The 25,110-nt window shown below is 48.4% G+C and overlaps 1 protein-coding gene across 6 annotated transcripts in view; it reads left to right on the top strand.

Moving 5' to 3' along the window:
• MPRIP (myosin phosphatase Rho interacting protein) overlaps positions 1-25,110 on the top strand; it is a 1,106,800-nt gene that overhangs the window by 429,107 nt on the left and 652,583 nt on the right. For all 6 annotated transcript variants that reach the window (XM_069645743.1, XM_069645742.1, XM_069645740.1 and 3 more), the window contains exon 4: positions 1,809-1,960. In XM_069645743.1, the coding sequence (XP_069501844.1) occupies positions 1,809-1,960 (152 nt within the window). The remainder of the gene's footprint in view (positions 1-1,808; positions 1,961-25,110) is intronic.

Genomic DNA, 25,110 nt, shown 5'->3' with positions numbered 1-25,110 from the left:
ATTAGGGGCCTGCAGGCTGGCAGGCGGAGATAACGGCGAATGGCGCCATTTCATTAACTGGCCTGCGCGCTGGGGCTGGCTCCTAGCGCACGGACTCGGATGGACAGCTCCTTATAGTCCTATAAACGCGATGGCCTCTTACTGCCGGAAACCGGTTACTTGGGATTGGGGACTCCAAAATGCGCGAGTGTAATGAGCGCGGTGCCAGGGATCTATCCCAGTGACACCCCAGTGACACATGTCCCCACCTTCTGGACACCCAACCGGGACACGGACGCAGCGACAGAACCCAGCAGGGGGGAGGGGAGAGTAACCCAATGATTTTCATTACATTCACGCATTTTGTGCTCCAAAATACTGATACTAGCCTTGAGAACGACCTCGCGTCGATACACGCGTTGGCTGTTTATAAGATTAAAGGAAACAATGAAACCTCCAATGGACTTCGTTTATGTATTTAATGGACAAGTATTGAGAAACTTTACTTGACCACTATTGGGCTACTTGGCTGAGCGCAATTTGCCTCACACCAACTTCCAACGTCTGTTATTTGGGGTGGGTGGGGGTTCTCCCACCCTGTGATAGCAACGTAGCCAGCCTAAAATAACAGATTCAAGGCTTGAGCACTAACCATACGGTCATAACCCTGTTCCCCTAAATCTGCAGTAATTAAAGCGCTTCCGTTCTGTGAATAAATCACCAATCAGAAAAGAGGAGTGGGGTGGACAAATAACTCCAATGTGGTTTCTTGGAGATTAGCATAAAAGCAAAGACCATTTTGGGAACATAAGAATGACAATAAAATGTTTGATTTGAAATAGGTCTGCCAAAGTGAATCGAGCATGAAACCTTTCTAAACAAGAATTGGAATTGGGCTCTCTGCTCATTTCATTTGTCCATATACACCCCATGAGAGTAAAATGTCTGTACACCACAACAGCCTCATCAGAAGTTGGGAGGCGTGGTAAAAATCGAGCGGTAAGCTCTGAGCTGGTAGTGAATGTGGCGACTTCTCACCTATTTTCGGCACAATTACCGCTGCAGTAATTGTGCAGCAAATGCCCTTTGGACTAAAAAAAATGGGGGCTTGCACTGCCACTTTTGATCCAGTGGTAATAACACCGGCCCAAGTGGTGGTAACAATAATTGCATTGGGTGGTATTCTGGTGGATTTACCACCGGGATACTACCCAACTAATGAGGCCGGAAGTCCTTAAGAATGTGCTTGTTTGCAGGTGTGAGGCTTGGGCTGTTCTGCTTAAGTGGAGGACGTCTCATTTCCCAAAATGCTTCACAGAGCTTGTAAATCAATCGCACAGCCCCCCCCATTTACTGTGAGTCTCCTGATGCACCCCTCCAGACTAAAGATGTGCACAGAGGGGAAATCGCTTGGGCTGCTTATGAGTGACACAGTAGGGCCCAGTAACACCCTCTCACACACACAACATGGGACGTTTGGGCTTCAGGCCTCTATGGAACGGTGCCCTGGCAAGACCAACTCTTCTGGGGTGCACCTCCAAATCCTCCACTGCCCAAAGTGTGCATGAACTGTTTTCCAAAGGCTGGAATGGGCCACATGAGGATTACTGTTATGCCATTACTACTCATGAACGCAACTCCTAGCAGAGCTATTGCTCCTCACAGTTTTACATACATTGCGTGGTATACAGTACTGTGAGTATATATGTGATGCTTTTGCATGTAAGAGAAGGTACCGTCTTGTGCTTGCTGTTCTGCCCTATGTTGAACCATGAAATGTCCGAGTGGCCTCTCCCTTCTAAGAGCCTGTTTTTCCTTTCTATCTGCAGCCCACGACCCTTCCTCAAGGCACTATAAATATGAATCAGTGCACTGATGTGGTGGATGGCGAGAGCCGGACTGGCCAGAAATTCTCCCTGTGCATCATAACCCCCGAGAAGGAGCACTTTATCCGAGTCGAAAACAAAGAAATTATCAATGGGTAAGTGGTTCATAATGTGTCGGCGAATTCTTTGTGGTGGGCGAGCAGTGAGGGATTCCTCGCCCCAAAATGTGTGTGCATGACGACTTCTTCTATTACTCCACTTCCTAAAACAGCGAAATCCAGTTCGCGGTTTGCAGCCCACCGTTTAAAAGCCCTCTACAATGCGCATGTCCGGACATATTTGAGGGCAGTTGGTGTCCTGGGCGGGCTGGCAGAAGGATGAATTCAATTAAATCCAGTTCTGCGATTCTCAGGCCTCCAAATCATTACCAAGAGCCGATCCCCTTCTAATGGCCCCCTGCAATTCGAAGTCTGAAATTACAGACAACATGCACCCTTCCGAGCACAAATAGCTAGAAGTTTGCTATAGCGCACAGGCCGTAATCTTTTCAATATGCGCAGCTCAACAAATCAGCAGATTTAACTAGCCACACCCTCTTTGTCCACTCACCCATTCCACATTGCATCTTCCTTGAACAAGACGCCTCAAAAAAATTGGAATAGGCTTCGCTTTACGTTTCCCTGATGCTTGAAACGTTAATTTTTCATATCGCTTCAATAACCGAGAGCTGGAATATATGGCCTTACCGGCAACCCAATTGCCTAACTATTGTTTCAGCAGTAGTGTATTTTAGATGCCACCGCAGGGGTAGCAAGACTTCTGTAACTCAGACTTAAACACTATGGAGAATTGCTAGCAAGGGAGCTGGGGGGTATCTAAATAACGGATCCAATACAGCTTAAACATTTAATAGAACAAACAAACTCTGACGACGCAATGGAAAGGAGTGTGATATGAGAGAACTGAAGCCGAGTAATGAATCGCTGAATAAGTGACTGGAATATAACTGACAAATTGGTATGGCCAGCCCTAAAGATACGTGTAGTACTTGACACTTGTATTCCCCAAAACTGGCAAAATACTCCAAACAAAAAATAACAAACTGGCGCAAAGGAACTGCACTTTACTTCCACCCACACATCTGACAGCAGCACCAGCAGAGCATTGCCGCTGGGCAGAGCTGCAGTGTTCCTGCCAGACCCGAAGTAGGTGTTAAGAAGTATGGACTGCAACAAGCGATCTCTTTAGAGTTAATGGATTGCCTAGAGGTACCCATATGGGGAGTTACTTTATTTCTTCATAAAAAGATAATGTTACACCCAATTTAAAGTATTCCCACTGCAGAACCCCGAGTGTGGCGATCTGCAGCCTAATGTGGGAGTTAGACAAGAGGCCTAGGCTGTGTTGTTGCTCTATTGCTAATCCTGAAAGATGAAATCTGGGTGACCGCCGCTTTGCCCACTCATGCAAACCACTTAATCCAGTTTGCAGCCGAAGGTACTGGGGGAATCCAAGCCTACTCTGCGATAATGGCTACTTCTACACCTGAATGTTGATGCACCTCTAACGCCCATTTTGGTCCCGAGAAGTGCGTGCTGACCCACTCCGACACCAGAGGTCCTTAACCTAAAAAGTGTTGGAGAGGATTAAAACATAAAACCTAGAACTATTTCAAAAGTCGCTTATGCTCATCTTCTAATTACCATTATTTTCAGGAGTCTCACCAGTACTATCAGTAAAAGATTTCCAGTCTTGAACTCCCTTCCGCTTCACACTCCTCTGCACACAGTGCATTTTATTTGTTTTAACATGTTCTGCTCCTAGCAATTGACTGATTGGACACCCCTGGTTTTTTATGGCTCCCTCTGGCAGGAGCAGGCTTTAAACAAAGAGACAGAGAAAAGGCAAAGACAAGCAAGTACACCGGGCAACTTGGATTGATCAGAAATAAGGGTGTACTGGAATATGATAAGGGGTCTCCAGGGATTAAGGAAAGCCCTTGGGATAGGTACCAGCAGATTACTCTTAAATCATACAGCAACGTCATGAATTAGGCGTGCTGAGGAAACTGTTGTACTCAGTGCAAGGGTAAAACTGAAAGACCATATACTGAGGCAGGTACGACTTCCACGGACTAGGTGAAGGCAATAGAAGTCTTCCCTTATCTGATCTGAACGGAGACCAACCCAGGGTCACACTGTAAAATTGATTCAAGTGGAGACACCACAGTGGACCAAGATGTATACAAGTAGAAAGCAGTGTTGAAAGAAATAACCAGGGACAGGACAGGACAGCATATCAGAAGCTAGAACAGGCAGGTTGCAAGGCAAGGAGCCCAGAGGAACAAGGCAGAAGGCAGAGGAGTGTGTAAAGGCTGCCAGGCAGGGAAGCCCAGAGGAGAAGGGCAGAAGGTACCGGAGTGCGGCAGAGCCGTCAGGCAGGAGCCCAGAGGAGCAGGGCGGAAGGCAGCGGAGTGCAGCAGAGCCGTCTGGTGGGAGCCCAGAGGAGCAGGGCAGAAGGCTGCAGCAGACTGCAAAGGGAGCTGCAAGCATCAACAGCAACAGGAATCAAAAGGCCAAAAGAGGATTTCCAGGAAAAGTCAAAAACTGTTAACAGGAGCACCAGCACGAACTCCCAGTGGAAGCAGTTGACTGACAACTGCTTCTGTTCAAAGTGAGTTTATATAGGCCCTTGCAGCCAGCAGGCCAGCAGGGTGGAACTGATTGCAGACTATGGCAGCTGTGTTCAATTAAGCCCAGCCCTGGCTTCAGTAGCCTGCAGTAGTGGCAGCAGTGGTTTCTAATCAAGTGCTCTCCAGCTCCCTGCAACCTAGCCTGCAGTAGCTTGGAACAGGTGAATGTAATCAGGCCCTCTGCAGCTCTTACTAGCTTGCTGCAAACAAATGTATTTAGTATGCCTCCCCCAGCCCTCTGCCTTTTGGACAGCATACATGTCCCAGAATGTATCTGCTGGTTTAACCCAAAAGCCGGAATGGAACATGCAATTAGATTAGTCCAAAACTGAAGCGGTAAAACAAGGAAATAAAGGAAGAGGCGCATGTAGCGGTGCTGGGTGGCAGGCGAGCAGGATCGTGACATACTTGCACTACCTCTCCTCGTGGCATGTCACCAAAGCTAGGTTTGCCAACATACAGTGTTAGGTGAGATGTTCCATAAGACCTGTGGGGAGGGCTTAGAAAGATCAACCTATAGTTTTTATAGGGAGGGGTTTCTCAGTTTCCCGACTTGAGTTGATGGGTAGCAGAACAGTCAAGCTTCACCCCTGGGAGGAGTTCGTGAAATATGCATGCATGCACGCATGAGGGTGGGCAAACGGGCATGCAGACAGTGGCATGGACGTAGGCAAGCAGATAGGCAAGGATGCATATGCAGCATTCATAACCTACAAGCAGGGCCGGTGCAAGGAATTTTGCCACCCTAGGCAAACTGTCAGATTGGCACCCCCCCCCCACACTCCTGGTCCGAACCAATCTCAACAAACCATCCTCATTTTGTTACGGATTGCCGCAAACCCATTACCTCCACCTAACGCATTGCTCACGTCTTCTGCTGTGGATGGATCCCATTGCACTTTCCTCACCCTCACGTCCACTCAGTGTTAGGTTTCAGAAGTCAAATTAAAGCCTCTGTGTTTCATAAATACATGTTTATTAAACAAGTCAAAGATACTATAGCAACAACAAATGTAATACTGATGCATGTGGGTCTAATCCTTTCTGTAAATTATATATAGGCATGCAAACAGTAGGAAAACGATTTTGGTAATGCATACTACACCTGTAAGCACATAAGGAGCACTACCTGCTACAAAATACTAAACATGTCCCAATACTTACTACTTACAATGAGGAAAAAATGGAGCAGGGTGAGCAGCGGGACAGGAAGGCAGGAGAATGAGTAACAGGAGAGGCAGCACAGCAGGGTGGATAGAATGCAAATGTGACGGTTACGAAAATAGTATGGTTCCGTTCAGTGAGGAATTAATTGAATTTTATCAGAGCACCTCACCTGCCGACTGCGTCAGTCACTCTCTGCAGCACAGCCGGGCCGGCCTTAGAACAGCCTCCAGCCACAAAAAAGTGTGCTCCACTGCACCCCTTTACTAGAGAAAATTCAGCCGTCAACTTCTGGTTTGAGTAAACCAAATAAACAGGATTTGCCACCCCTTGCACTGGGGACTGTATCTGTACCAATACAGTCCCCCTACCACTTTTCCGTCTGCACTTATCAGATATACCCTATCTGACTAATCTAGCACTTGCCACTTGCTGTCTGAACTACCACTGCTTATTAGTTAATCGTTTCTCTCCTCTGTTCAGCACTTTCCACTTCTCCCCCCTAACCCTCTGCACTTTCCTCCTTCCCTCTCCCCTGCACTTGCGCATTCTCAATGTCACTGGGCTTAGTAAGATCGTTGTTTTTGTTCTCCCTTGTTCCCCTCCCTTTGTCTGGTCGCCCTCTGGAACACTTGTGTATGAGCGCGATATAAATAAAATATCATTTAATTTCATTTGGCTTTTTGCCACTGCCACAGCGGTAAAAACATAACGATTTAGAGTGGACTAGATTGCAGGGCAACAGGGGGCTATTATTTATTACTGCTGTTTGGTTTGGCACATTGGATACAGCACCCCTGTGCGTGTGAGTGGAGTGGAGAGGAGAGGTTGTTTATATGGGGAAGGGAATCGCCTTCTTTTACATGGAGGGCACGGCCGCTATGGTTTGTGTCACCTCCTTTGGCTGGGCAGGGGAGCCGGGCTATTTGGGGATGCCAGCGCGCATTTGGGGTCTCTGTGCGCATATTGGGTTGTGCATAATGCGAGTTCTCCTGCTGGGTGCGCATTCTAGCGACTAGGGCGGCAGCGGGATTGCGCGCACGTTGTGGTGCGCTGGTGTGGCACTCGTCATCTAGAAAGCGTCCCTTGTGTGTATGTGTGTGTTTGGAATGAACACATGGGCTCTCGTGTTAGGCGCCATGTCGGAAGGGGCAGGGCTTGTCTGTGGCGGGTGTAGGGACTTTTTTTGGGGGTGCTGCTGGAATAAGGGGGCAATCTGCATTCAAATTATAAAAGCGCCTTTATATCTAGACAAGTCTGTTATAGGTCTCTCATTTACGCTGGCTTTGCCGACATGGTGGCATTGCCCGGGCATAGTTGTTTGCGGCGCACTTTTCGGGGGAGCGCATTTGAAGACTGGCATTCTTATTTTCAGATAAATTAAGTGCATTTCCGTAACGCAACCAAAAGGTTACTTACATCGGACACATCCGCACGTTCGTAGCCCTCGAAGGAGGAGACCCTCGAGGTTGGCAGTAGTGCCAAGATACTTTGGTGTATGTGTGTGCTTTTTTTGGCATTATTTTTCTGTTTGCGCATTTTTTGTTTGTGTGTCTACGGCCCTTCCAACCAGGGGGCATTTCCCCTTCAAGGCTCTGTGTCGCATCGACAGAGCATGGCACTGCCAATGTGCTTTAAAAATAATTTCAGATGCATTTTTTAGGGGGTCTGTGGGGTTTTTATCAAGTGCTTAATTAATTTTTTGAGTAATCGTGTTTCCCATCGTATGTGTCACATCATACATATGCCTGCTTCCTGCTTCGCACACCGGCTATACGCAGTGCAACACGGGTGGCACTGCCACCGTACTCGTTTTATGTTGGGTTGTAATGGTTTTCGAAAGGAAATGGTGTCGTTTGTTCACAGATGCCGTGTTCCATTTACGATGTGGTATTTCTCTTCTAGCCCACCTGCGTATCCTGCAGGGAGGCACTGCTGAGTGTGAATAGAATGCACGGCCAAAACATTGTTTCATGCCCCTAGTCTGCCTCAAAAGGCCATCAAAGTCCCCCAGAGTGTACAAATAAGACATAAAGAGCTTACACCTTGGCATCACCCCTCACTTTTACACCCTAGGACTTTGAAAATGGCAACCATGGATGGCTTGTTGTGTGTCCCATGGAAAGAAGCCTTCCCAGTTCCATGCGTGACACCTCGAGCCAGTGCTGGCTTTCCCACTGCATGCTGGTACTTGTATGCCCATACTTGCAATGGAGAAAACAGAACTCCAAGTCCCAGCATGTAAATTAGGCCTGGCTCGAGGTGTTACACACGTGGAAACATTACAGCTGATGTCCAGTTACGCTCTGCGGCTGTCCATGCCAAGAAACACAAATACAAGCCTAAGGATGCAGACTGTAGTGTCCTATGTCTATGTATCCATCGGTCACAGAACGGGCCTAGGGGGATATCTGTAACACACTTAGAACAATGAGAAGGAGCAGGCAAAATGGCAACGAGAAGGGAGGAGGGAACAGGGTGCACAAAGATGAGGCCACAATGGCAGGCAGCGCTTTCAACACACATTCACTATTTGGCAATTCATGGTTTTAGTGGGCGGCTTCAATATAGTGTGTGCGGAGTGCGGTTTCTCGAGTCTCTCCCAACATTCCTGGGCCAAGCAGAGAGGCGGCTGGAAATGCTATCCTGCGGGGGGAATGGCACTGTTATTTTGCCTCTGTTGTCTGCGGGCTCGGGTCCGGCAGAGCTATTTTCCACATGCCTGTGATATTGCCCTGCCAACCCGTGCCCCTGGAATGCGGAGTACAACGTGCCTGGCTGGCAAGTGGCACCGGATCTTGGCTTGCGGGACATTATTAATAGAGGTGGCTTCTTTTCAATGGGGCCTGTAAATGGCGTTCCAACTGTCATGTGAGTGCGTGTTTGTGTATTTGGTGTGAAAGAAATGCGAAGGGGTCAGGTGTTTTAGAAAGATGCCCCTTCCTACCCTGGCTGGAGTTCACATAAGGGGGGGGTGTGTGTGTGTGTGTGTGTGTGTGTGTGTCTGTCTGTCTGTCTCAGACACCGTCGGCATAGTCATGGGTGGCTGTCATGAGGGATGCGTGCCTCTGCCCGGCCCAAATAAATATCTATAAAAGAATTCAACGCACCTTCACAATATGAACAAAGTGGGAGCTCACGCAGTTCAGCAGACTTGGAAAGGCCGCCTGCTCTGGCCACAGGCCACGGTCTTAATGTCCCACACTCTTCGACTCTTCGACATGCGGGAATGGGGATGCCAGGCATGATGATCTGATTGTATGTCTGCCCGCCGCCTGCAGCTAATGCCACAAAGAAGTTCACCGTCTCTGGCAGACTCACTGTCACTGACTGAGTCAGTCCAGAGGGAGTGGCACATGCGGTTCTCCTGCATTCGTGTTACCAATGCGCAGGTGCTAAGAATGATGCCAGTGCTTGAGCGAGCGCGCTGCCATGCCCATGCGTGACCAAAACTGACCCCAATCATTTCACAGGGCCTGGCTGTTGCCGTGCTGCCGCTCCTACAGCCATACTCTGGCTCGGCCTGCAGGCTGCCTGCAGCCTCGCCTCAGACAGTGTGAACAGGGCGAACAGCAGGGCCGGTGCCATGTGACAGACAGTGTTAGCGTTTTGCCACTCTAATATTTGCGAATATAGGCAAACGCCTAACCTTGGCACCGGCCCTGCCTATAAGCATGGTCTGCGGGTGAAGTATTCAACGTCCGAAAGCTGTAGGGCGATTTGCACGGTTTCTTCGCATTTGACTCTTGACACATTTTGCTGCATTGGTTCTTTGTGTGTGTATTCAGTAGTGTAAGGAACTTAGTATTTTACTCTATAGGTTCGAAACCCATTTCCAAAATGGATGCTTCAAAGTAAGTATATTCCAGCAGACGGCGTGATCTTCCGTACTCAATAATGCTTTTTAAGGCCACCAAAAACGGACATTTGGCACATGATTTCAAATCTGTACGTTGGAAAAGATGGGACAACATAGATGTTGCTGTACGTTATGAAAACGTGATTAGTTTTCAAATGTCTGTTGCTGTGTCAGTGAGCCATCGCTTTTTGGGATGGTGAACCGGACATGGAGTACTTTTACTTAAGTGACGGACTGACATGTATAATGGAATTCAATAGGTCCCATCCATGCACCATGCCATCCATCCATCCATCCATCCATCCATCCATCCATGCAGGCGCCGTGCCTTACATTCATCCGTGTGCTTTGCACTGACACGCCCCGTCCCATGCCACCTTCCATCCATGTGCCGCGCCTTCCATCCACGCGCCGCGCCTTCCATCCACGCGCCACGCCATCCATCCATGCGCCGCGACTCCCTTCTGACAGCACCCGCACTCCACGCACCCTGCCCCTCCCATTGTGCTCCCCGTGCACCCCTTATAGCTCCCTCTCCCCTACCACCCCTGCACCCCTCCTCAATCATACACCCCCACCCCTGTGGTCTCCTCGATCCCTACCTCCCACTTCCCTTCCCATCCATGTACTACACCTCTGCCCCCCCCTTCCCCCACCCGCACACTCAACATTCCCCCATGCTACACTATCACCCCCTTTCCCCATATTCTGTAACCACTTACTAAGAGCCCACGTTTACCCTGCAGTTGTCTCCTGGTCTTACTCTGTTTTTTATGATCCAACACTTTTGGAGATTTTAGTTTGCTTCCCACCGATTGTTCCTCTATGGCAGGGATTTACAGTGAGTTTGGGCTACAGATTGTTCTTCTAAACCCTTTTTGCCTGTGCCAAGCCCTCTAGTGGTGAAAAGCTCACCTTGCAGTAATCCATCACTAGGTTATAACTTGTACCCTGGCTACAGATGTGAAGGTGAGACTAGTGGAAGGCCTTCACCTGGCCAGCCAAGGCCCATGCTCCCTACGAAGTCCCACATCTTTACACTACTGTTTAACTTGCATCACCACCAGGCTGATATAGGGAATAGTCCAAATGGGGCTCATGTGTCAAGAGACGGTATGAAATATGCAGACGGGATGGGCCAGCAATAGGCAGGCTATCCATTGCAATGCTACAGACCATGAATGGCCTGCATGTCTCAAGAAGTCAGAAAATTAGGTTTCAGTCAGAAGGATCCCACATGGCTTTTGGTACAAGCTTCAAAACTATACACAATGTTAATACTCCTCCTAGAAATTATACCTAATCACGTAAAAAAGTATACTTTTTTGTAGTACAAATCAGTCCACCAAGCCTTACAAAACAAACTTTTGTAGTGCAAATAGCTGTTTAGGGGTGAGCTGGTACCTTCCTGGCTCCAAAAGCACCTGTGGGGACAGTTGATACCTTGTCTTCTATGTATGGGAAGCTATGGCAGTACCACCCTATCTCTGGAACGGCAGCCCTGATATTAGATACAGTCAGTCTTTTGCCCAGGCTCGGACATTCCTATAGAGCAATAGGCCCATGCCCAAACCCAAAATGCAAAATGCTAATGTGGGCCAGCATTTTTGTCCAATGTAGGCCAATTTGACGAGTTACTTTGCCATGCGGCTAGTAGTTTTGAACTTTACTGAATAAATATTCTTTAAAATGCACAATTTGCGTTACATTTGATCAGAAAACTCCCCCTTGGGTACTACTCATGAACTCTGCCACAAAAGGAATCAATTGCCATTTGGAATTGTGGGCCACTTTTTTAATTGGTGCCTGAGACCATTTCTTGCCCCAGTCCAACCCTGCTTTTGCCTGGTTGACTCCTTAGCTCTTGCTCAAAGCTTTCCAGTGAGTTGTGTTGCAGGTGAGTACCTCATAGGTAGCCGGAGGTGGTGTACATTTGAGAATACAGGGTTATTGGTTTGCCTATTCTCCCCCGTAGACCCAACCCTTTCCTTTCACTGTCTGCATGCTTTTCTTTTGACACAATGATATAACGTTGTTTCATCAGCAGTTATTTACTACGTGGTCCTTTTAAACGTGTACAAAATTATGAAAAAGGTAATTGACATTTTTTGGGGGTGGGCAGATAAGGGGTTGGGGTGTCGGGAATAGTAAAATAATCGGTGGATGAGAGGGGATTTGGGTGGGGGGACCATAAAAACAAAATTGATGACCTTTTTTGTAATTTTGTACTCGTTTAAAAGACCGTTGTAATAGTAGCGGACGATGAAGGAACATAGAACCGCCATGACCCCCTCTTTAGTTAAAGTGATGATGGTGTGGGGCATTACGAAGAATCTGAAGTTCACCTTTCTTTCCTGCTCCTCAGCTTATTGCGAAGAACCCCGGTGGGGTTTCACTATCATTCTGAAAATTAAATAATGGGGCTCCTTCAACTTTAGTTGGGGGGAGGTTCATTTTAGCTGAGGCTATGTGTGTGAGAGAGGACTTTGCAGCTTGTCTTAAGCTCTGGGGTAGACTTCTGGGAGAAATTACTAGGAATCACCTGCCTCGATCGCCTGAAGGATGAGTGAAGCCTGGCAAATGCTGGACATTGCCCCGACTGGCAAACGTCCCAGCTGGCCAATGAGCAAAGCACCATGCCTCCCATAACCACTATCACTTCTCATTATGGTAATGAGTGGAGAATTTCCAGGCTGTCCCCACCGCCTATCTGCCAATCACCGGGTGGATCCCTGTTTCACAGGGTGACCGGGTTTCAGAGTAGCAACATGAGAAATTGAGCTGTCTGCAGATGCCAATGCTAGGAATGTCTGGAGGACACAAAGTTGTTGTGCCTTGGTAAGTCTTTTCCATGATTTTGGAGTGAAGATTGTCTTGTAAGTGGTTTCAACCCAGCACTCCACCTAAGTCAATCCCTAGCGTGTGATGCCCAGCTGGAACCCTTAATTATATATTTGTGTCTAAGTTCTTTTATTTCTGAATGATGTACCCTTATATCACGCCCCTCTTTGAATCCCCCCGGTCTCACTGAACCAAGAAGAAGGTTGTTTTGCAAAGTTAAAAGATTTATTTTATGAATTTGAACAAGATATATATCACACTTTTATGAATTTGAACAATATTTAGATATCACCCTATTAATATTTATACAATGATCACCAAGGGGTGATATTACAATCAAGAATCTCTTTAATCAGTGAGTATGGATGAGACGAATAATGTAGCATAGAATAAAACTTTGTGTGGGTTCAGTCAAATGCAATGATAGGAAATTAATGCAGCACAGAAATCATACTTTTGTGTGTTCAATCAAATGCAATGTAATCACTCTTTCCCTCTGATACTACTCAGTTCCCCCTAATATGCAATATAGAGATGGAAGGAGAGAAAACGGGTGTCAGGAATATACAATCTCAACCAATAGTTTCAATCCCAGTTCCCCCCAGCAAGCATAGAGAGAAACAGGAATGATTTCAAAACAGGTCAAATGCTTTTAAATGTGGCTTTGAATCAATGGGAAAACACGGAAAATGGATTTAATTCTCTAAATTGGATTCAAAACTAGTGGGAGGCGCTTTGGATAGCTTCAGGTAAACACTAGCAATGAGGATTGAATGACTAGCAGATTGGAAACTGAATTCTGTGGTCGGATGCAAAAATAGCTATTTTACATGTGATGAAATTGAGCCAAATGCAGAATCGCGGCAAACTTTTCAGCGTGCGAGAAACGCGATTACAGAAAAACTATAAGGAGTTGGAACACGATTTTAGGTTCGTTTGAAAGCTGAGGATGTTAGCTTCAATTTGGCACTCGTTTCTGGCATGTACGGTTCAGAAGTTATGAAGGTTTTAGTAGAGGTCGATTTTTCTCAGTCAAGATTTTCAAATGACAGATGCGCTTTTGAATTACAAACAAGAATTGTCCTTACACTAGGGGAGGCTATGAAGATGCAAGATACCCAACTGAGCAGCCACCAGAACAGCGGCGCCTCTGCTCTGACGTTTGCCCGCCAAGACACTTGTCTTTCTTCAGCAAACATATTAGCGCAAAGATATTATCACAAAACGCGGAAGCCAAATTGCTACTCGCACTCGGCCCAACGGATCACATCTCCCCAGCCCTTAAGACGCTGCACTGGCTCCCAGTAGCCCAAAGGGTGACTTTCAAAACCTTATGCATCTCCCATCGAGAACTGCATAAAACCGGACCATCTTCAAGACAAGCTAAAACCCTATCAACCCCCACGCACCCTAAGATCAAGCTCAGCTGGCCTCCTAGTCATAACGAAAACAAACTCAGTCAGGTTAGGCGGATCATCATTCTCAGCCTTGGCCCCCACACTATGGAACTCACTCCCACCCCACATCCGCCTATCTAAGTATTTAACGTCTTTCTGCAAACTGCTGAAAACCTGGATCTTCCCCAAAAACCATCCCGTACCAAACTAACCCAAACAGACTAACAGCATCTCAATAACTCAATCCAACAAACTACCGGACGCGAGAAATTGAAAGCCAATAATCCCGAATATAAACTAGAATGGCAACCAGAATTAAATGAGTTAAGTAGATCAAAGCAGTGAAATGGTTAATAAGAGTAAATCATACGGAAACAGTAAAGAGATTTAAACTCCTGAAATGGACATAATGCATGAGGAGTTAACGAAGTGAATGGCGTGGATGAAATAGTTCTAATGGATGAAGCGTGTGGAACAGATGAATGCGCTGAGTGGAAGAATGCATGAGTGGAAGAACAGATGACTATATAGTTTGAATGTGTGTCTAAATTGAATGAGTATGTAGATCGGATGAGTGTATACAATGGATGAAAATGTAGAGCGGCTGGGTGTGTAGAGCGGCTGGGTGTGTAGAGCGGCTGGGTGTGTAGAGTGGCTGGGTGTGTAGAGCGGACGAGCATGTAGCGCGAACGAGTGCGTAAATACAGAGAAGCGAGTAGAACGCAGGAGTGCGTAAAACAGATGAATGTATTGTGCAGAACAGATGAGCGTAGAGCGGGCGAGTATGTAGAGCGGGCGAGTATGGAAAGCGGACGAGTATGGAAGTGCGGAGAGTGTGTAGAGCGCTGGAACAGATGAATGTGCAGACCCCGCAAATGCATAGAGCGGGCGAGTGTATAGGGCAGGCGAGTGTACAGAACAGATGAGTGTAGAGATGAATAGATAGAACCGGATAATACTGTTGAATGCGTGGAAAGCACGAGTGCATAAAGTGGATGAGTGCGCGGAGCGGATGAGCGCGGGGAACGGACTCATAGATGCATAGAATATATGAGTGCGGGGAGCGGAGGAGGGCGGGGAGGGTGGGGAGCGGAGGAGGGCGGGGAGGGTGGGGAGCGGATGAGTGCGGATGAGCGCGGGGAGCGGATGAGCGCGGGGAGCGGGTGAGCGCGGGGAGCGGGTGAGCGTGGGGAGCGGATTCATAGATGCATAGAATGGATGAGTGTGGAGAGCGGATGAGTGCGGGGAGCACGGGGAGCGGACGAGGGTGGCGAGCGGATTCATAGATGCATAGAATGGATGAGTGCGTGGAGCACAGGAAGCGGACGAGGGTGGGGAGCGGACGAGGGTGTAATGCACGCGAGGGGAGATAGCTGACGAACTCCTAGAGCAAATGAGCTACACAGACCAGGTGCATGCGTAGAACGGATAAGCATGTAAAATGGATGAGTACCAAATGCATACAGAATGCGGTGAGCGGACGGATGAGCGGAGCTGGATGGATGAGCCGAGCAGAAGAATGTGTAGAGCGGAGGACTGCATAGAACAGACTAGTGGGTAGGGCCGGCAAATATGTAGAACATACGAATGCATATGAGCGAATGAGTGCATATCAAAAAGGGAACGTAGAGGGGATGAGTGCGTAGAGGGGACAAGTGCGTAGAGAAGATGGGTGCGGACCATATAACCCTTCATATCACACCACCACGTTTACTCTCTCCTTTACACCATCACTCAGCTAGAACACAGAGATACTATGACACCATTCGGTATAACTGTTCTCATACCAACATCTGCCGCGCACACCACATCATTCTAATTAAACATTGCTGGTTACACACCCCCCAGCCAGGCGTTCTCATCAGGCCTAACACCGCCACATCCGGTCTGGATAAATCCTGCCAGAATGAACACATACTCCAGATCTCTCAACCACCACATCTACCGCTAAGAAGCAGCTATTACACGAGTACCGCACCAGCTGCACACATACCGGTGCTCACACGCACCTTAACTCTCTTTACTCTCTCTACTGACCTGAACTTTGGTTCCCAAGGGTGTTCAACCTACCAGCGCCTTCAGACCATACCAATGGTATATAAGGCGCTATATAAATGCAAAATAACAGAACTACAATTATCAAAGGAATATATGGGTGAGGGAAAGATTCAAGCTAAACAAGAAGGTTCTACAATGCAGTTCTGGATATGATGGAATGGGTTGGATAGGATTACTTAAGGATAAGAGATTGGCTATGGACAATTCTATGATAGATACTCACAACTATGGTTTTGGAATAGGCCCGTCATAAATCTGGTCAAAGGTTTTGGACTGGAATTCTGCGAGTCCATCGGACAGGATTCAGGCGCTTGGTTCTGCACTCAGCACGGCACTTGGTCTCTGCGCGGCCTCTGAACTGGATCTGACTGGTTGGTTCTGGATTACAGCTATCTGGTTACAGCTCTGCTCTACTGGTTTGGATCTCTGGGTTCTGCCAAGAGTTATTGTCAAGAAGCAGAAACAGCACAGCTAGGCTGTTCAATGTTTGATGTGTCCCTTGGAAGTCTGGGGTTAAAATCAGGTTGCAAGATTTTAAAGGCCAAGCTGAGAAAGATTCAGCTTTGGAATTGGGCCTTCTCTGCTTTTCAAAGTTCTGGAGTCTTGGATCTGGGTTCCTCCTGCAGAGCGCTTTGCCAGTAAATCAGTTGATGGGTGAATGTGTGTCTCTCTCTAGGTCCTAAACTGTCCCTATTTATGTATTTCCCAAAGGGGTGGGTTGGCTGATTATACTAAGCCCACCCTCTAGGAATCAGATTGGTCAGAGTATTTCCCCTCTCCTCCTCTGATTTGAGAAGGAAATCTAGTGTCGTAGTGATGCTGCAATTTACAATACAGGGAAAAACCTCCCCTTTGTTTCTACACAGAAAATCTATTTTTCATATAAAGCATATTTACAATATCACCAACTTACTAATAATACATATTCACCTCACAGATTTAATAGAGCACGTATCCGTCCGAGTCCCATCTTCTTGAGAGTTCCGGTTCAAAATGGACAGTTTTTCGCGCTTTTGGTTAGTTACCCAGTGTCAGATCTGTACACATTTTTCCACATACATGCGCATGACATCTGGGCATTATCCTGTACATTTTCATATTCCTAGCATTACCACAATTGCTACAACATCAACATTTTGGTAGTTCGGTCTCTGAACATCGCACAGGGTTCAGAGTAGATGCAAACGGTGAGCAGCATTTTCATATTAACAACCTATAAAATACAGATTTTTCCAAGTTTTACACAGTTTTCTAGAAGTCTTTTTCCAAAACGATATTTCCTTGGAGTTTAAGATACACATCTGTCTAGCCCCGCCTCCAAGGTTTGGCTGGGCCAGAACAACTTGGGCGCCTCTTCCTTTGGCAGTTGGTTTCTGTTGACACCCAAATTTGCATTTCCTTTCAGTCAAGGGAGTCTTTTGTCTCCACTCAGAGCAACAGGCCAAAATCTCCTCCCACCTCCATTAACAACTCAATGCCAGTTCCTGAGCAGAGAGCAGGAGGAAGATTCCTTTGTTTGGGAGAAGCCATGGAATGTCTTTGAAGTCCAGTGTAGCTGACATTAGATCACTTTTAAAACACTCTTTTAAAATGGTCTTTTCTGAAAAAAAATTATATTTTCAACAAATAAACACATAGATCTCTTCATTCCAGTCTTTTTAAAACATAGAAATTGAATTGTAGCAACCCATATTGCTTTTGATGGCAAGTCTCTTCTTTCCACAATTTGATTTTAAGACACAAGTTTTAAACTGACAGTATAAGTAAATGACAGCTTGGACACAGGCGAGCGGCGGTACTGCGCCCATATCTGACATATTTCTCCCAGGCAAGCACCTTCTGAATGTGATTTTTTTAATGATGAAAGGTGCTTCTCCTGACATTGTGCTTATGGGGATTCCTTAAATAAGGTGATGGTTAACACCCCACAAGGATGTTGGATATTCTCTGCTGTTTGGGAAACATGATTTTGCACTTTCAACAGCCAAGGAAAAATGGATTTTAAAGCACTTCTGGGTTTTCCTTGGAATGTAGCACTGCCTTTTCAAGTAGTTTCATTTCACTCTGCGGGCAGCCTAATGATAGGTTTTGGCAGTGGTGTCTCCTGTTTTACCACTGACATAGGCAAAAATAGATTTGGCAGCCTATCATTCAGGTTTCCCTGTGCACTTCAGAGATTTTTAGCACATAGGGCTTTTTGGCGGCCATTCTGTTTTTGATGAAAGCAGCACACAGTGATGTTGCGGGGCAGAGCCTCGTGGGTTAGAACATCCCACAGTCTTCACCCTGCAAACCTAACCGTTTTCCACACTACTTTGCTCTAATACAAACCCACATACTGACTAGGCCACCCACACATAGCAATTGGACCCCCTTCTTAACAGAAGTGAAACATCACAACACTGCACCTCTACAGCCAAAGTACACCAAAACCCTGGCCAATACATCCTAAAACCACAGTCTCACAAGACTCTGCTTAATTCGCAAGTGCCTAAATGCTTTTCACGCAGAACACCCAGAAACCCGCCTCTAGCAGAATTCGGGGGGGATTTCCGGTCTGCAGGTAGCAACGCAATATCAAAGCAATCGTGCATTTTCTCCTCTCATGAACCTCTGTTCCGTCAGCCGGAACGCCTGGAGATCATGCAAATGACAGTGCAGTATACATCCTTGAAACGTGAGCGCACTACCACCGTCTTTCACCCATGCCTCAGGTTTTTTACCCTGGACAGGTTCATTTGCAGGAGAGGAAACATGAACAGTGCGTCTTTGGTTGCATTGTGGAAGTGATTCTTTCATTTCCTGCCCAGCCTTCAGCAAAGAGGTAGTTTAATGAGGGCAAAGAGTTTGCTTTTAGTTTGTTGGTAGTAGCAACGCCCATTTTTTGTCTCGGACAACAAACATGGCTCACTTTGGTTTCATCCTACATGAAATGGCTGCATACCCACAAAGATCCAGGACAGAACTCAAATAAAGGGTCATGTGAGAGTAAAGCTGTGGCCTAAATAGAGTCCGCCATGTTGAACGGTTGGGAAATGGACCTGAGAAATGTAGTGCCATCTTGTGTATGCCACACTATGCTATGCAATGCCAGTACATCGTGTACCCCTGCCCTACCAGTCGGTTTTGCGTCTTAGTTCTGAAACCTCTTTTTCTGTTACTCTTTGGTGACACAATGGAGAGCCTGGCCAGGTCCAGAGTATTGAATTTTTTTTTTTGTTGGTTGCATTGCTCCTAAATTAAGCGACCCCTGTGACGTTTTGTCATGTTACATAGCCATAAGGGCCGGATATTCCTAGACACCTGTGCGACATAACTCAAATGGCGGGTTCCTTCTGGAGGCCTTTGAACGCACGAAGGCACACCGACGAGGGCTGAGTGGGATATGTGTGAGCGACACTGTTGAGGCAGAGTATGGGGGGGACTATGTTGGAGAATAGCTACTGCCTCCCCCTTTTTATTCGTGGGCGTGGCCGTTTAACTCATCCTAGTTCGCGGGCTTGTTTCCTCTCCTCCATCTTGACTCCACCTGGACTGAAAGGAAGAGGCGGCTGTCGACGGGAGCCCGTGAAGTGCCTCGCTGCTCCGTGTGGCTTCAGCTGCTTGCACTTTAGCATGGCGTTGTGCCCACGTGCCTGCAATACAGAAACCATCTGTCACTGAAATGTAGGACAGCTGTATGATGGGTGTGAATTTAATGACTGGAATTATAAGCGTGATATACTTTTATTATTTAAACAGTAGTTCTAATCGTGCTGGTACTCGAGAATCTGGCAGGGTGCCATTCCTCCACACTAACGTCTGTGCCGTAATGCTTCCTGAAACGTGGCTGCACTTCTCTTAGAAATGAAGTCCACGTTTGCGAGGAGTACTTGCAAGCGGGAAAGGTATCATCCGGGTGAATGACGACCCTCCGTGCCTGCTTGTCCATCGTTCTTGGCGCAATATTCCATTTGCATGAGCTGGATTGGCAGGCGCAGTGCATCGCCCTCATTCTAGAACAGGGGTCTCCCACCTTTACGCTAGCTGAAGCTACTTGTAATTCAGGGCCTATAGTGAAGAGTTACTAGTGGGCGTTTTGTACCTATATTTTTTGGCGCAGTTTATTTGCTCTTTATAGAACACTGTCTCAGCCTGGCACACCTGGGAAATGAGCAGTGCTTGTTCGTTGGAGCTCTGCTGTTTATAAATGTGGCCCCTGTGGCTAAAATTCAGCCATCTCCTGCCCTGCCAATTACTCCCCTGCATGGGTGGCAAGTTTGTTTTTTGTTCATGGGCAGAATTTCTCAGACTGAGCGAGTTGGGGCCATACCCAACTCCAGGTCAAAACAAGCCATTTTAGAGGGCTGTGTGAAGCAAGAATAGGGAAAAAAGCCAATGGATTTACATGCTGGTTTAAACATATACAAATTCAGCAACAGTCACCTAACCTGCTGAGCTCTGTCTTTCCTCGACATTCTGCTTTTGGATCTCCACTCTCTCCTTATTACTTCTGCACGTACCACAACAGCTTTGGCCTGTCCAGCCATCTCCCTCCACCAAGGATGTCACCGAGTACACCAGCACCAAGTGAGGGCAGCCACAGCCCTCTGCGTCACAGGTCCCTGCACAAAAACCCAAAGGCACATTTAAGAGCCACTCACCAAATCCATTCAAGAGCTTGGATGCTTTGCCTAGTCCTGCTTTATTCCATCCCAGGAAAGCATAAGGGGAGTGATCTCAAATGGGGACTTCAGACTCACGGTCAGCGTGGGCACATTATTTCTGTGCTTTGGCAGGAGTCCTGCACCAACCTGACACATTAGCTGGGAGGGAAAACTCGGGGGCACAGCTTATTGTACAGAGTGCCCTCTTCAATAGAAGCTCTGATCTGAACTTTAAAGCACACATACCACACCTTAGATAATCTTCTGTTTTTCAGTTCCATCTAGCGAGCCCTGCTCCTTTCCCCAGTGTGCCAGGCTGAAAACGTGTCTGTATGACAGTATTTCACACGGACACCGTTTCAGCCTGGCACACTTAAGAAATGACATGGGCTTGCTTGCTGGAGCCCCAGCGTTTATAATGTGGCTCCTGTGACTTAAAATGAGCCCAGGACGGAACAGACATTTAGCTATCATACTTAATGTCTCAGTTTCGCCTCTGGGCCTTCTTTTCAACATGTGTAGTTGAACAGCAAACCACCTCTCCTGACACTCGACCCTCCCAAAAATGTACCTGCTAAATCTGGAGGCCTCCGCCTCCTCTTCCGACGTCTTCGCTGTTCCAAGGGCACATTTCTCGCAGCACAACTCTACCGCAGGGGCAACCATCATGGCCTTTTAACAGGAAAAGCCTGCTAACCCCGGTGCACGCACAATGGCAAATGGAAGTGCAGATTTTTAGCAAGGAAAGTGCTCTGGCCAATCACAGCATCCCTTCAATGTGGTATCGAGATGCTGCGCTGTGATTGGCCAAAGTACTTCCTTTCTCCAGAAAGTGTTTTCTGTCTGTTTAGCCATCAGGCGACTGAAAAGGCTCAAACACGCTACTTGTCATCCGCGATCGACCGTTTGGAGACCCCTATTCTAGAACAAAGATTGCACATCCTAAAAACCACGAAACCCCCAGCTGGAGTCTTGGGTCAGGACGGACACTGAAACTAATGGGGAATCCCGGGATGAAAATGTGGTCAAACCTGCGTGAGATTAGATAACCAGAAAACAAACCCGGGACAGGCCGTGGAAATAGAAGTAGGACTAAAGTAAATACACATACAGCTTTAGTCCTACCTCTGTCTCTGGCCCATTGCGGGGTGCGGAGGCATGTGCTAACACACACTCCTCATTGGAGGAGAGCGCCAGGGAGGGGAAGGGGGAGGAAATGAGGGCGTGAAAATCATTTCACGCCCCCATTTGCACAGGAAGAGATGCGCCGGGACCCGCTTTTGGGATTTCGAAATCTGTCCGTCCTTGGCTTGATCCAGCATGGCTACCGGCACAGGTGCCTAAGGCATCCAGCCTACTGGAGCTCCAACATCGTGAGTCAGGGCGTTACGGCTACCATCTGAGGGCTCAGCGCCTAGCAGAGGGATTTCTGAGGTCGACGCCTCTGTTTCGGATGCAAGACCAAGCTGTATCCTCCTGTGTCTGAGGCCACTGAGGCCACTTAGCTCAGGGCCTCTGCACCCACTCGCCCAGGGCGTGGCGCAAGGATTTAAAATGACAGAGAGGCAAGTGGCAGAACCTGCCAGAGCGGTGGCCATTTTGGATCTGGCCCATGTGCTTTCACCCATCGAATGGGCTTTGCAGGATTATCTCAGCCCCTTTCTCTCTGGAAGCGGCAGTGGATCCTACGGTGCAGGTTTCTTGTCTCCTCAGGGATGCATCTACCCATCACAGCCTTATGGCTACACGCACCAGGCACCTCAGTGCTTCGACCAGGAGCAGAAGCCCAGTGCCTCACAGATTCGGGCCCCTAGAGACCCGGTGGGTTACGAGGACCACTTCTTCGTGAGCATCCTCCTCCTCATGCGTTCCCTTCAGATGAAGGGGCTCCTTTGGGACATCGTGAAGGTCATTCCACAGGTGAGGCCGCCCCAACCTCCTCCTGTGGGTACTCCTGTTCCTCCATTGCGGCCGGTTCCAGTGCCGGTCTCTCTCCAGGTCCAAGCTCTACCGGTTGTCCTGACCACCTCATCTGTACCACCACCGCCGCCTCCCCCTCAGCAGCCGTTGGACCTGTCTGCGGCTCCAGACCTTGAAAAAGGGGGAAAGGGAGTCAGGACAATGACACCCAGGATGATGAACCCTCTGCATCCGTTAAGGCCTTTCATGACCACCTTCAGGGCCTGGTGGAGTTCTGGGGGGGCCCCTCCAGGAGTTTGGAGTGCTAGCAGAGGTCTTGGGGAAGCGCACCACGACCAGGTCTGGCATCCCTCTCCAGAAGGATGTTCTGCAGGTGCCGCAAAAAGGTCTGGGAGAAGTTCAGGGCCAACACCCAGGTGTACAAGAAGTTGGACAGTAGGTTCAGGCTGACAGACGGGTAGCCAATCCTCCTGGCCTCCCACCTGCAGCCGCATACTCCAGTGGTGGATGGGGCCTCCTTGTATTTTAAACCATCGTCTGTCATCTTCCTCCACGGAGGCCACTTCCAGTTGCCTCTCCAAGAAGGACAAAATCCTTTGGGAAAGCGCTGGTATTCCATCTAAGGACTGCATCTGCGGCAAGCCAACGCAGACACCCTCTTGGCCGTGTCTAACCAGAAGCTGAATTTCTGCCCGACCTCCTTTCAGACAGGCAGGCATCCTTCAAGGCTGGGCTGGCAGATGCCCAGGCCATTGCGCAGGACCTCAGAGTTTTCGGTCCCCCACATCGACACAGCCATCTTTGCTTTGGGTTCGAGATGAGAAGGACGGTATCACTAAGTTTTCTTCTGACATGCAGGAACGGATACTGGATCTGCCCTTTGAGGGTGGGGACCTTTTTCATTCGTCAACCGATGACGAGTTGGCAAAGAAGAAAACTTTGACTCATATTGCCATCCTGACAGAACCAGGTCAGAAACCCTTTCCTCTTTTCCATGGCAGGACCGAGTACAAGTACTGCGCTTTCTCCTGCTTCAAGGTGTTTCGGGATGCGGTACACAGAGGCTTGACTTGTCACCCAGAGACAACAGGCGGAAGCAGCAGGGGACGTTGCATGGACTTTTCTGCCCCCCTCCTCTGCTCCCGCCTCTGATGCCAAAAAGCGGTGATGTTGAGGTCAGAGAACACAGCTCGCCTACCAGGGACGTTTGCCTCTGTTCCAGGACACCTGGAAGCGCCTTTTCAGCAACCCATGGATCCTATCCATAGTCTCCACAGGCTTCAGTCTTCCTCCTCTACCATCCTCTCCTCCTCTTCATCAGATCGGGGCTCGGGCTCTTTAATGGGAGATCCTTTCGTTCTTGGAGATGCAGGCAATGGAACCGGTACCTCTTGTACACAGGGGCTCCGGGTACTTTTCCAGGGTTTTAGCATTACCCAAGACGCTGGAACTCTTCAAGATGATTACTCCCTTGCACATAGTTGAGTCTGTATGCAGTGGACTGGATGTGTTCCCTGGCCTCACGGATGCGTACCTGCATGTTCCCATCTACCAACCGCAACAGAAATGTCTGTGGTTCACGATTGTCATACCGCTTTCAGTACACAGTGCTGCCCTACAACCTGAACTCGGTTCATTGTGTCTTCACAAAGTTGATAAATGCAGGGGCGGCCCTTCTCCGCTTGGACGGCCATCATCTGTACCCTTATTTGGACAACGGGCTGGTGAGGGCTGGGTCATCCGAAGGGGTGGTGCACTCCTGCCAGAGATTGGCGGATATCCTTAATCAGCTGGGATTTTCCCTCAACCAGAGGAAGTGACAGTTGAGCCCATCTCAGGAACTGGCCTTCCTAGGGGTGCGTTGGAAAACTACCGTTAAACGGGTGTTCACTGCGGCCGAGAGGCTTCTGTCCCTCCGCAAGGCGGCGGGGCACTTTCTGGCCAACACAGCCACCTCGCCATGGTGGTTCCAGCACATTTTGGGCCCGATTGCCTCCTGCGTACTCGCTGTACAGCACACTCGCCTCAAGATGAGGCGCTTCCAGCTCCACCTGCCGGCCAATTGAGATCAGGAGACGGGGTCTCAGTCGGACAGGATCCCAATACCACCGCTCCTATTGCCCGATCTTCGCTGGTGGCTGATGGAGTGCAATGTTTGAGTGGGAGCCCCCCCTTCACCCGACCAAAGCCTACCCTGATGGTGATGTCAGACTCCCCTCTTTTGGGCTCGGGGGGCTACTCTGGAGGGCTATGCGATTCATGGAGCATGATCCAGGACGGAAGCCCTCCTACATATCAATCTGCTTGAGCTCAGACCAGTGGGTCTGGCCCTCAAGGCGTTTTTGACCCTCATCAACGCCAAGTCTGTTTATTGTCAGGACAGACAATTCTACAATGTTTTATCTGAACAAGCAGGGTGGCACTCATTCCACTCTCCTCCCCCTCCTCTGCTTGAAGGTGGTATTGATCTGAGAATGGGCCCCGATAGATTTCAGTAGTTCACTGCCCCAGGGGGACAGCAATGCAGAAGGTGATCAGCGGAGCCACCTGGGGTTCAGCACCTATGAGTAGGAGTTGCACACAGACTCCTTATTGCCCTTGTTCCATCGTTTGGGGGTTCGCAGACCTGATTTGTTTGCATCCCCTCAGAATTCGAAGTGCCCCCAGTTTGCTTCATGGGCAGGATGGGGTGGGGGTCTCTGAGAGATGCCTTCCAGATCTGTTGGCA

The sequence above is a fragment of the Ambystoma mexicanum genome, chromosome 2p, assembly GCF_040938575.1.
Source record: "Ambystoma mexicanum isolate Mex_15411 chromosome 2p, UKY_AmexF1_1, whole genome shotgun sequence".
NCBI lineage: Eukaryota > Metazoa > Chordata > Amphibia > Caudata > Ambystomatidae > Ambystoma > Ambystoma mexicanum.
The sequence above is the reverse complement of the archived record's forward strand: the minus strand, read 5'-3'. Positions and strand labels throughout refer to the sequence as shown.